Source organism: Callospermophilus lateralis, chromosome 3 (genome assembly GCF_048772815.1).
Source record: "Callospermophilus lateralis isolate mCalLat2 chromosome 3, mCalLat2.hap1, whole genome shotgun sequence".
Lineage (NCBI taxonomy): Eukaryota > Metazoa > Chordata > Mammalia > Rodentia > Sciuridae > Callospermophilus > Callospermophilus lateralis.
This window is the reverse complement of record NC_135307.1, coordinates 159644208-159657544: the sequence shown is the minus strand read 5'-3', so window position 1 is coordinate 159657544 and position 13337 is coordinate 159644208. Positions and strand designations below refer to the sequence as shown.

At 35.6% G+C, this 13337-nt stretch overlaps 1 protein-coding gene across 1 annotated transcript in view; it reads left to right on the top strand.

Annotated features, from left to right (window-relative positions):
- Macrod2 (mono-ADP ribosylhydrolase 2) overlaps positions 1-13337 on the top strand; it is a 1899209-nt gene that overhangs the window by 1325406 nt on the left and 560466 nt on the right. The window contains exon 7 of the mRNA XM_076849439.2: positions 5958-5988. Coding sequence (XP_076705554.1) covers positions 5958-5988 — 31 coding nt within the window. The remainder of the gene's footprint in view (positions 1-5957; positions 5989-13337) is intronic.

Genomic DNA, 13337 nt, shown 5'->3' with positions numbered 1-13337 from the left:
AGATGAAGATTTGGGAACAATGATAGAGTATATCAAAATAATATGTATATATTACATTTGCAAGGGCAATGTTAATCTGTTTGCCACCTCAAAATATCTTGCATAGAGTAAGGCATGCCACACTTGCAGAAATTGTGAAGTACTCTATAACCTAGATAAGGGAAACGTGGCACAACCCACTATGCTGATAACCAATGTCTAAAGACAAAGAATGATACTCTGAATTTTGTTGTTTCTAAGGTACAATTTTTTTCTTATACTCTAACTCCTTTGAAAGTGGAATGCCTGTTGTGCCTGGGGTATTTTTCAGTAAAACATAGTTGTGATAAATATTTATTTCCTTTAGCTGTCATTCCTGGTGGATTAACCGGAGAACTATAACCCCTTGACTTTCGGCCAACCAACCAGTTAGGGGCTGTTTGAGAAAGAGGTGTGCGTCTTGACAGCACTACCATGAGCAAAGAAGCAGCTACGCACAAATCTTAGGGGGATGGTAGAGGCTTGGAAGAAAAGTTCGGAGCCAAGGTTGAACATACACTAAGGACTGGCTCAATACTATTCTTGACAGTAAAAGGATAAAACTATGGAAAACTATGACTCTGAGTTCAAAGGGGACTCAAAAGTACTAGGCTCTGAATATGAGGCAGTTTTGGAAAATAATCCATCTCCTTTTTAATCACGTTCCAGAGAGAGGGATGTGCTTTTAATAACTATCTGAATAAATAAAAAATAGTCATTTCAAGGACTATGTAATAAAAGTCCTAAATTATAAGAAAATGTCTATTATGTTTTAACTTATGGAGCATTTTATTTCTTAGTAGTACACAAAAGAACACAAAATAATGGTGTTTCTTACAATTGACAGCTTCCACAATTCAGTGATATGTGATATATAATTAAAAACACTTAAATGGAAGGTGTATGAGGTAGTGTTATTTGCTTGCAAATAATGTTAGATCTAACTAAAACTGACAAAGTGATAAAGGATATGCACTGGCTCAGCAATTGAAAGATTGCTGAGGTTGGGAGCACTTTATAGTTGATTTATGCCAACCGGTCAATGATATCAGAACTCTGCATCATTTCATCCTTGTGGCTAAGTGGTGCTGTATGCAACTTACTTAGGTCAGTCAACACTTTCCCTTGGAGCTAAGGGGTAGAGTGTCAGTGCTACCCAGATTGCAAGACTGCTGTGTAAGGGTGGATGGTATGTCCATGGATAAAGACTAGAGGAAAAAAATTCCCTGGATTCTCGTCAAAAATCAGAAAAGCAAGTGGTAGTTATGCTGTTAGCTTTGGGTTTGTTGCCTTGGTTTTAAGACACTTTGAGAGTCAAGACTGAGGGCTTTCCTTGCCCTCAACTTATTGAGACAGAAAGGAGAGAAATGTAGAGACTCAACAGGATGGAAGAAAGAATACATAGGCTTAAGGATTTCAGTATTTTTAAAATATGCTGGGCTAAGGAAGTATTTTCCAGTTGGTGGCCCAAGCTATAATTTCACAAAGGAAAAATCCTCTCTGCCTACCAAGTCAAATGATTATTTTTTGTTTCCTAAGAAAGCAAACCATTTTGGAGAAAATTTTGCTAAAAATTAATTCTAAAATGCAAATTTCTAGTGGTTATATGATGAGACCTGTTAGCCCAGAGACTTCTTGCTTTTAGAGTTAGTTAATACTATATAAAATAAGGGCATTCGTGCATCTCATTTCTGGTGGCACCATCAGAAATTTATTGACAGAGAACACAGACTATGTGCTGCAAAATCCCTTAGTTGAGGGTTTGTGATTGCACGCGCTCTCTCTTTTGCTCTTCCCCCACCCTTTTTTTCCTCATTCTCCCCTGTGTCTCCCTCTCTCATAAGTAATAAAAAGTGATTCATGGAGGAGATTTAGTTTAGATGAATTATGTGCAAACTTATTTTATGTAAGATGAATTTTTCCATGATATTGTATTTTCATCTCTGCTTTATCATTGCCTTTTTGTTTGAGTTAACACAATAATATTACCAAAGTCATCCTCCATTACATTACCATTTGCCTTCACATTTAAGGCAACGATGTCATCTTCAGATGAAGCCATTTGTCCTCGTTAAAACAGACAAGGCAGTTGGTATAGTCAGACTCAATTATTAAGTTGCATGATTGATTCCAAGATAGAATTGGGAGCTGAAGCAAATGGAAGTTGCCATTAACTCCTCAGTATGTTCTCTCTTCTGCTATATCTGATGGAGGAAGAGTGCATATAAATGGACCCAAGAGGGAAGCAGAGGTAGATAACTCAGATCAATTTCCCAGGAAACAGACTCTGAGACAGAGTTTAGGGTGCTGGATGTCTACTAAGGAATCAACTCGAGGGAAAGAGGCAGGAAGGGGAAGAGGGAGGAAGGTGTCAGGAGTGGGCTGAGCAAGATGAGCTGTGATACAGGTCCAGTGCCAACCCCCGCTACCCCATGGGGAGCTCTGAGGTCCATGGGGACCTCATTATTGCATTGATTGAACTAAGATGACCAGGCCTCTTTATCCTTCATTGATCAGTTAGTCATAGTGGAACGTCCTAGAAGGACATGATCCTGAGTGAGGTGGATCAGCAGCCAAGGAAATCCTTGAAAGGGACTACAGTTGAAGGTGATCTGCTGAAAGTACCCCCACGTTTTAGTCCCTTGATTCTAAGAATTGGTTCTCTAGGGGGCGGTTTTCTCTCTTAGGGGATATTTTGCAATGTAAATATTTTTAACAGTTATTTTTGTAGTTGTATATGGACAGAATGCCTTTATTTATCTATCTATCTATTTATTTATTTTTATGTGGTGATAAGGATCAAACCCAGGGCCTCACATGTGCTTGGCAAATGTTCTGCCACTGAGCTAAAGTGCTGGCCCCTGTAAATATTATGATTGTCACAACTAGAAAAATGCTACTTCTAGCTAGTGGATAGTGTCTATAAATGTTGCTAAAAATGCACAGGACTGCCTCCAAGATCAAATAGTTACCTGATCCATCAATAGTGCCAAGGTAGGAAAACCCTGCTCTTTTTTTTTTTTTTTTTTTTTGAGAGAGAGAGAGAGAGAGAGAGAGAGAGAGAGAGAGAGAGAGAGAGAATTTTTAATATTTATTTTTTAGTTTTTGGCAGACACAACATCGTTGTTTGTATGTGGTGCTGAGGATCAAACCCTGGCCGCACGCATACCAGGCAAGCGCGCTACCGCTTGAGCCACATCCCCAGCCCAAGCCCTGCTCTTGGACAAGTCTCTCTTTGAGACAATGTGGGCAACATCACTGTGTTCACTCCAGGAATCATTATTAGTTCAAGATATTACTGCTTGTGGACACCATGCTGTGCTCCTTATTCTTTTTAAGACTCCTGCAAACCCTTGGAGGTGGGTCTCATGACATATCTTTACTAATGAGGAAACTCATTTGTAGTTTGGTAGGAAACTCAGAGCAATTAAGGAAACTGCCCTACCTCATGAACTGGAGGTACACTGATGTGGGATTTAAAGCCGTTCTGCTTATTGAAAACATTGTATTATCTTCTGCTTTCCCATTGAAGGTGTTCAAAGCATATCACCTCCAAATACACCATCTTGACTATTCTGAGTTAAAGGTTCTGGTAAAAGAACATTTTTAATTCCCCTCTTAGAAGCAATAGATGAAATTCTTATATGAGATATGTTGTCCCTATACCAGAAGGAGAATAAAGACCAGGAGCTGAGGCTGAAGGAAATATCTACAATCTATGCTAAACTAACCTTGTTTTCCTAGTGACTTCTCCACCCACTTACCTACTCTACCCAAGCCCCTTTTCTTTGTCACATTTACACAACTCACTAGTCTTTGTTCAAGTCAGCATGCATAACTCTAATAGCAACTGGGGGGGGGGGCCCATTTCCTATGAAAGCTTCAATGCCACATAAAACTTGTATTAAATAAATTTGTATGACTTTCTCCTGATGATCTGTGTTGTGTCAATTCAATTCTCAGCACCAGCTGTAAAATTTTAAGGCAGTAGAGGAAAATTGTTGCCTTCCCTGTTCCTAGGTGGCTTGATGTAGCAGTTTTCAAACCTTTCTTTTTCTCTAATCCCAAAGGAGGATGTTCACATGTTAAATTTGCTCCCATAGAATTCCTGGAGTTTGAGCTATGAGCTTACCTCTCTCTATTGAACTTCAAAGGTGCAGTGGGACATGAGTGACACAGTACAAATTATAGAGATAACCCTGAATTTTCTCTAGTTTGTATTTCAGTAGATCATTCTCAAACTCTGAACTCTTACTATGAGTAACAAGTTGCTTCTAGTGAGCTTGCAGTTGATACTGAGAGTATGACCTCTTGGTAAACTGGGTGAATGTGTAAAGAGACAACTGTGTTTTCATAATTTGCTTCATACTCTAGCTTCTGTGTCATTTGGGTTAAACTAAGTTAGTCAAGAACCTTCTGATTCATATTCATACCTCTAGAACCCTGGTGAAGGGTAGCTGGGGGATGGCCCAAGGGTAGAGTTCTTGCTACCTCCAGCTCCACAAAATAAGTAAGTATATAAATAAAAATAACCCTGGAACCAAAACAGCTCAATACAATAAAAAAATGGCATCAACTATGTCCCTGAAATTGTCCTATATTTTTATTGTAAACGTTAGTATTTACTAGTAAAAATTTCTGCAGGAGCAGAAAACAAAATCTATAATTTTATGAACATGTAGTTGAGCTTAATAGAGTCACTTATTACCCTCTTTAAAACAAAACCACACAAATTTTGGTGATTTCAATAAGACACCATCTAAAAGAAATAAACATTTGGTCTATAAAATGTTATAGAAAATAAAATCCAGTATACACTAACCCAAAGATAGAAAGAAAAACAACTTAGATATTTTGTTATTAATTGTTATTAACCTTAACAATAATGTTAGTTATTAGGGTGAAAAGAAGCTATAGTTTTTACAGTCTAGCAGAGGATTTTTTAAAAATTCTATCATTAATGCCATGACACATTTCTATATTGAGGGTTTTATACAATTGAAAAACATGAAGATGAGAAGGATTAAAACAACTTGATTGAATTTACACAGAAGTGCATAGGGAAAAGACATTGCCACACCCAGATCACTTTCTACAGTTATAAAGCCTAATTTAAAGTAAAATGTGCATTTGCATTTGTTCATCCATGATTTTGAATAATTTTTTAAAAAATATTGCTCAGCAAAATATGATATAAAATTGTCAGTGAGTGTTTAAAGATCAACTCTCATAGTAAAAAAAAACTGCATATGTACTATATAAGTTAATTTAAAATTTTCCTGATATACAATTTACATATAAGAATAAAACACATAATAGTTTTTATTATACATTTTAAGTAGACAATAGATTTTCACCAAACACTTTTGGCAAAGTTTACCAAAATTGTATATCTGTAGCCTGGTTTCACTTGGTCCATGATATGGGACATGAATATTGACTAATGATTTCAGGTTTCCAGGCATGAAGGCAACATCATATAATACACACCTGAGCAGAGATTCTCAGGAGCAACCATTATGTGGTATTTCCACTGTACAAATATGATAGACATAAATAATCTCCAGAGCATAAGTAATATTTAAATGTGACAAAGTAATTAGAAAGAATGAACTCTGATTATTGGTTATCTTTTTTAATATAATCTATTTCATTGGAGATTAATGTGATGTAATTTCTTAATACTAATTGTTTAACAAATGGCTCACAAGTTTCCTGAAAATTTAACCGTTAGATTTTAAGAATTGGTGGAATTGCAGATAAAGAAAATATTTCAGTTAATCGAACATCACTATTTCTAGTATCTCTTACTCCAGCTTATTATTCTGAGGATGCAAGTAGAGGGTATCCTATTATCAAGCAAGACAATTGTCAAGATAGATGATGTCTGGCAGAGCCTTCCCTTAAAATTTATTGTTATTTTTGTGGTTTGTTCACAGGCATTTCCCTGCATCTCCACAGGCATTTATGGTAAGTGCAGCTTTTGATGATGTTTGTATTTCTCTTTTTATTGTTAAATTGGTGGTGGGGGGGGGCAATTTAACTGCAAAAATAAGAGGTTCTCTGATGAACATATTTTATTTTGAATTAAAGAGACTTAAAATGCAGGTCAAAACCCATTAAGGAATCTCAGAGGCTATTCAGTTTCTTCTCTGTTCTTGAGTTTGTAAATCATTTAATACACTGTATCTTGAAGCCTTTGTTAAGCAAAAAAATTGTTCTACTGAGATTGACTTCTACATTGTTCTCTGTAATAAAGTCAGGTTTTATCTCAGAAAAAGCATGATGAGCATCAAACCTAGCTCTATAATTATTTTGTTGCAAATTGCAAAGTAATAGAAATATTAAAATGCATACAGATGCATATATATGCATCTTCAGATTTTTACAAAATCTAAAGTGACTTGATAAAAGCAAAGAACTTTAATAAGCTGTAAAAATTTTTCCTTGGATTGATTGATTGTTTTAAGTACTGTGTGTTTTACTTGTAGATGAAACAAAAATGTCTGATTACTTGTTTTCTCTAGTCTAAAACTCTTTAAATATTTTTTTTACATATAGTGATACTGTTTTATGCTTTTTGTCCCAGACCATTAATAAGTCTGTTTTACAATATTCAGGTAAAAATGGGGTATATTTGCCATTTTATGGTCTTCTTATTCAAGAAAAATATGTTAAACATTTTATGTTGCAGACCCTAGCAGGAAAATAAAATTTGCAAAAACCTGTAAAAGATAGTTTAAATTCATTTCCTAGATTGATGGAAAATGTTAGAAATTTATTTTTTCCTAATCTATTATTTTTTTAAGGTCTTAGAACATGGAAAATGTAGGATTCAATCAAATCACATGGTGAAGGATTTGGTCACACACTTAAAGATTTCAGGTGTACCTTCTTCCTCTCCAGATTCTACACTAGGTATTAGGATTTTACTTTGTAGAAATAGGATATACAATGGGCTAGAGAGGGCTAACCTGGACCATCCGCACAGTTATCCCCATCATGCTCATTCTTCCTGCCTCCCAAACATGTAGTTATGAATCTTAAATATTTTCTTAAAGGAAGCATTATGTGCAAAGTTTTGCCTGGTAGAGTCCAACCCTTTATTTTATCATATCCAGAGTCGAACCAGACTATATTGCAGAAATGGTTTTCATTTTGAGAATGTTCTTTCATCCCAGTCTCAATTTTCCTTGACAAAGACCCAATTGTCTAAAACAATACTTTGCACACTTTTTTCTTTGCTTATTACCTTGTCAGATTTTTGATGTCTGTTTTATGTCTGAGAATCTTATGGTAATGTGCGAAGAACTTCAAAAGAAGAATTTATCTAACATGATATACTATTAAAAAAGGGAGTGGCTAGAAAGGGAAAAAAATAAATGAAGATGAGGAGGGACCATAAAATCAGAGACTCCTGAATGGATTGTAAGACATGTATTAAATCTCAAGAGGATCAAAGTCAACTTTGATTCTCTGTAGGGCAGGGATTTCTCTCTAGAGGGAGTGATGTGGCTCTAAAATAGAATAACTGGTTTAGTATCCCATTGTGGTGAATGAAAGGAGAAAATGAAGACTATTGGTTAGGATATCAATAGAATGGGTCTCAAGAGCTAGTTTGAAGGACTATCACCAAGCAGCAACCTTAGTTATTTTCACAATGTTTTTTTTTTTTTGAGGAATCTTTTTTTTCTATTCTGATTTGTTATATATAACAACGGAATGCATTACAATTCATGTTACATATATAAAACACAATTTTTCATATCTCTGGTCGTATACAAAGTATATTCAAACTATTTGTGTCTTTGGATAATCATGTCCATCACATTCCACCATCATTTCTAACCCCATGGTCCCTCCGTTTCCCTCCCACCCCTTTGCCCTATCTAGAGTCTGTCTATTCCTCCCATGCTCCCCCCTCCCTACTCCACTATGAAACAGCTTGATGCTGGTTGTTTTAATGAATCATAATTATATCCATTATTTATCAGGTTGTTAGTAGTGCCCAATACTGTTAAAACACTTCATGAACTAGAATTATTTTCAGAGTCATAATTGTTGAAATATAATTTATATATGGTAAAATTTACCCCATTTAGTTTTATAGTTATATAAATTTTGATAACACAAATATAAAAAATGACAACATACATATATGGATATATAGTACTACCATCAAGATACAGAATATGTTACCTTGTTCTCCTTTAGTTCTTTTTTTTAATCAAATAGATAAATTAATTATATATTAACTCATTTAACCCAATGGATTACCAACAAAATTTGCAAAGAAAATAATTGTTATTAAGATATTTCATGTTCATTTTATTTGTCCTAGTAACTCTTTGGAATCTAATGTCTATTTAACACATAGTACACCTCAATTCAGACTAGACACATTTCAAATACTCAGTGGCCTCGTGTGACCAATGGCTGCCATATTGGCTCCTTTCTCCATCTTTCACCTTTTAGTGAGACATATGCTGTATGCTGCATGATAAGTCCCCTTGTTACGTTGAGTTCCATCAGAAAGGGACACCAAAGAGATGAACTTAGAATATACAAGAGTAGAATGAGGTGTTTTATTCCTCCCTATAAGACTCTATTGGACTGTGAGACGGTTTCTACATGCTTTTGATGGGAATAACTTCAGTCAGGTCACCTTCTCCTACAAGTTTTTCATAATGGCTCTCTCTTATTTCACTTCCTACCTCTCCATGTTTACAGAAGGAAAGGTGCTTCATAAAATTTGTTAGTTACCCTCAACTTTGCCCTTACCTTTATAAATACCTTACTAAACAATTTTTTACTCTGATTAGTCTTTTTCATCCTTGAATCTTGAATAATGGATTTTAAATTATAAGAGAGTAAAATATACCTCATCTCATATCACAGGCAATGTATATACACATACCAGATAAATTATATATTAAAATATAACATATAAAATGCTAAAACTTCTAAAGAACATATTTGTATAACTTTGTGAAGAGAAACAGAAAACAAAAAATATGAAATAAACCAAAACCTGAAAAATTAGATGATATTATAGTTAAAATTTTTATGTGTGAAAATTTATCAAAAAGAGTTGAAAGAGACATGAATTGTATCACCAGGTCATTTTTGTTTATTTTTAATATTTAGCTTGACTTGGTTTTTACTTTGGTTGGATTTTCCTTTATTGTAGTTTTTCCCTTTGCAGATTTTTGTTGTTATTTTTATTTCCTCCTTGTGGAATATTTTGCCAAGAATGTTCTATAGTGCAGGCATTCTTACTGTAAATTCTTTCAGCTTTTATTTATCATGAAAGGTTTTTATTTCATTGTCAAATTTGAAGCTTAATTGTGCTAGATATAAGATTCTTAGTTGGCATCCATAATCTTTTAGAACTTACTGTATGTTGTTTTGGGATCTCCTAGCTTTGGGAGTCTGGGTTGAAAAATCTGCTGAGATCCAAATTGGTCTTCCCTTATAGGTAATCTGATTTTTCTCTCTTGTGCCCTTTAAAATTCTATCCTTTCTCTGCATGCTAGGCATTCTCATTATAATGTGTCTTGATATAGGTCTGTTATAATTTTGTACATTTGGTGCCCTATAGGCCTCTTGTATATGATTTTCCAGTTTATTCTTCATGCTTAGAAAAATTTCTGCTATTATTTCATTTAAGAGATTGCACATTCCTTTGGTTTGAATCTCCAAACCTTCTTCTATGCCTATAAATCTCTTAAATTTGTTCTTTTGATGGTATCCCATAATTCTTGGATATTCTGTTCATGGTTTCTTACTATCTTCACTGGGAGGTCAATTTTATTTTCAAGATTGTATATTTTGTCTTCATTGTTTGAGGTCCTGTCTTCTAAGTGATCTAGTCTGTTGGTGATGCTATCTATTGAGTATTTTAATTGGTTTATTGCTTCTTTCATTTTGAGGATTTCTATTTGTTTTTTTTTTCAATATCTGTATCTCTTTCTTGAAATAATCTCTTGCAACTTGTATTTGCTCTCTTATCTCTTTGTTGGAGTGATCATTTTTTGCCTGTATCTGCTCACTTAAGTTGTTCTTTAATTCCATAATTATTTTAGTTATGTATATTCTGAACTGCTCTGACATTTCACCTACTTTGCTATCTATGGGTTCTATTGTTATGGTATCTTGGTTTGTTTGGGGGCACTTTCTTCCCTTGTTTTTTCATGATGGCTATGAGTTTTCCTCTCTTGCAATATAGATCTGAGGTATGACAGCTTCTGCCCTGTTGTCTTATACTGTCCCTGTAGATTACCAATACCTCACTTTTAAGGGAGAGATCAATATTAGATCACTCAATGTACCAACATGCAGCCATATATCAGCTTCTATTTTTACATTTACAGTTTTTTCACTATAATCAGAAATGATGAGTTTGGTTATCTTCTACCTTATAGTCAATAGGTTTGCGTAATGGTTCACAGTTTCTGATGGTAGAAGGGGGGTTTAGGGGATTGGCTGAGATATTTATGAGGTAGGATGTGAGAATATGGAGGTTTTAGGTTATATGACTAGGGAGAGGGTAATCACAAGAAGTTGGCTGTTAGTAGGAGGAAAAAGAGATAGGCAACCCCACTCAAGACTCCCTGTTACCTCAGCAATAGGATAACTGTTAGCACCCCTAGTAGAGATTCTTTTGGTGCAGACAGGCTCACAGGGACCTTGATGATATCTTACCAGGTCCTTATTGTGGTCCTTGATACAAGCAGTGATATTCCAGTTTTGTGGCAGTGGCAGCCTGATGTTGGGCTGTGGAGCCACGCTTTGGTGAATAAGGAACCCCAGTGCGGGGTGACTCACCATGTATCTCTGGGTCCAGGACAGGCCTCTCCTCCCCATGTCCAGGCCGCGTTTGGCAGGTGGGCCTCTCCTCTGGATCTCGGGCCGAGGTGTCCATTTTCACCATGTCAAGGAATATGATTCTCAGACTCTAGCTACTCACCTCAATTTGCCCTCAGAAGTGAGGTGCTATTAGGGTTTGCATATGAAGTGTCCCCCCAAACTCCTATGTTAATGCAGAAGTGAAATGAATGAATTGTGAGAGCTGTGACCTCATCAGTCCATCTTACTTTGAATACATGAACTGGGGGGTAACCATAGGCAGGTAGGGCATGACGAGAGGAGGTGGGACGCTGGGAGCATGCCCCAGGTGTGCATCTTTCCTTGGCCCCCTCTCCCCTCTTTCTCAGCCTCATGGCCACCATGAAGGGAGCAGCTTTTCTTTACCATACCCTTTTGCTATGGTGTTCTACTTCACCTTGTGCCTAGAGCAATGGACTCAGCCTAAACTAAACCATGGACTAAAACCTATGAAATCATAAGCCAAAATAAACTTTTCCTCCTCTAATTTTTTTTTATTATTGGGTATTTTGTTCACACCATTGAAAAGCTGACTAATATAGGTGCCACGTTGGTTAGTCCCACTGAGCCTAACACCTAGTTTTATTTTCAGCCCCATGACATCCTGTTGCAGGAACTTTTAGATCACTCCAAGGCTCTGCAGTTTATGGATCATTCAGCAGTAAGCAATTTAAAAATATTTCACATGGTCTTTGTGAAGTTAAAGCTTTCTGACTCGTCTTTGGTGCTTTCTCAGGATCCACACACTGCAGAACAATTGTTTTCTTGCTCTTCTTCAGATTCTTGCTCCTCTTCCTTCATTTACAAAGACTTTTTAAAGTCATCCTTGTATACAAAGAAAAATTTTAAAAAGCAAGAAAAGCAAACTCCCAACTCTTTATAAATCATACAAGAATGGATTCTGACAAAGTTTCCAGAATAATCTTTTGGTCCCATTCCTTGCCCTTCTTAATCTGTACTTCAAACTTTGATAGATTAATTTTTCAAAAATACCACTTGGTACATGTTTCCCAACTGCTCAGATGCCTTTGATCACATTCCATTACTTGCAGGTTAATGTTCATTCTTCCTAGCCTGAACAATGGGCACTTTATATATCATCCTAAAGTAATGTTCTCAAAATTTGTTAGAGGGAGGAAAAGAAGTCTCTCATTGAGATATGATGAGTTGATATGCTAAGATATTTATATATTCTTTTGCCTTTGCATTTTTAAAAGGAGGATTTAGTTTGTAGCATTTTTGAAGTTCTTTGATGAGAGAAATTATTAGTTTCTCAACTCTTTTTCTGGATTAGTGATTTCTCCAGAATATACTTTGAGTTATTTCTTGGGACTCACCCATATGACACATCTTTGTGTTGCAATGATATACAGAGTATGATCTAACAAATCTCAGAGCGTGTCATATATATAATAAGGTTCAATCCTGGGTCCTTTCTTGAATTATATACCATATACCACAAATACACCACATACACACACACACACACACACACACACACACACACACACTAATGTACCAAACTCATACACACATCACTATCACAACTGGTTTCTGTCTAGCCCAGTGCCTCAAATAAAAACATACCATGAACATCTGAACAAGTTAAAGCTTAATCTCCAGGGAATTGCCTTAAATATACCAAATTATTGTTATATTTTCTGAAATCCTTAAGCATTTGTATCTAGCCAATTATCAAATGTTCCCTTATTGCTCCATGGGTTTTTGCTTATATATTCTGTACTTATGGTCAGATTGGAATTCTGTAAAGAGTCAGGCATTCAATTGTGCATCTTCTTTACATACCTAGTGCTTAGAAATTCTTTTTATGTTTTAGCTTATACATAAAATCATGAAAATGTGTAGGGTATCATGTGATGTTTTGATACACATACACATCCTGCAGTGTTCAAAGTAGGGTCAACATATCCATTTTTTCTAACATCTACCACCTCTTTATGGTGAAACATTCAAAATAATTTCTTCTAGCTTTATGAAAAAAAATTATCATTTTCTATAATCATTCTACCCAGTTGGAATTTTCTCAATTGGCAAAAATGTATATCTGTGGGAAAAGAAATAAGTTTTTAAAAAGCATTCATAGACTGGATATGGTATTTGTGTGTATCACAGATCTAAACTCTGTTAAGGTAAAATGGGACCATAAGAATTTATTCAGCGGGACAGACAGGTCAGCTGGTAAGCCTATTCTGACTGCCTTAGACTGTACTTCCTGAACAGTCACCATTTCTCAGATACCTATTTGCTTTGGAGTTGCCTTCAATTTTAGATTCATGGCTTACAAAATCACTGTAGTCCTAGCTATGCAAATTTTGGGTATGGCAGAACTTTCTTTTTTGCAAGAGTTTGGTTATGTGATTGCAAGAAGATCACATATCCATGTAACTTCAACACTAAGAATTACCATCTGT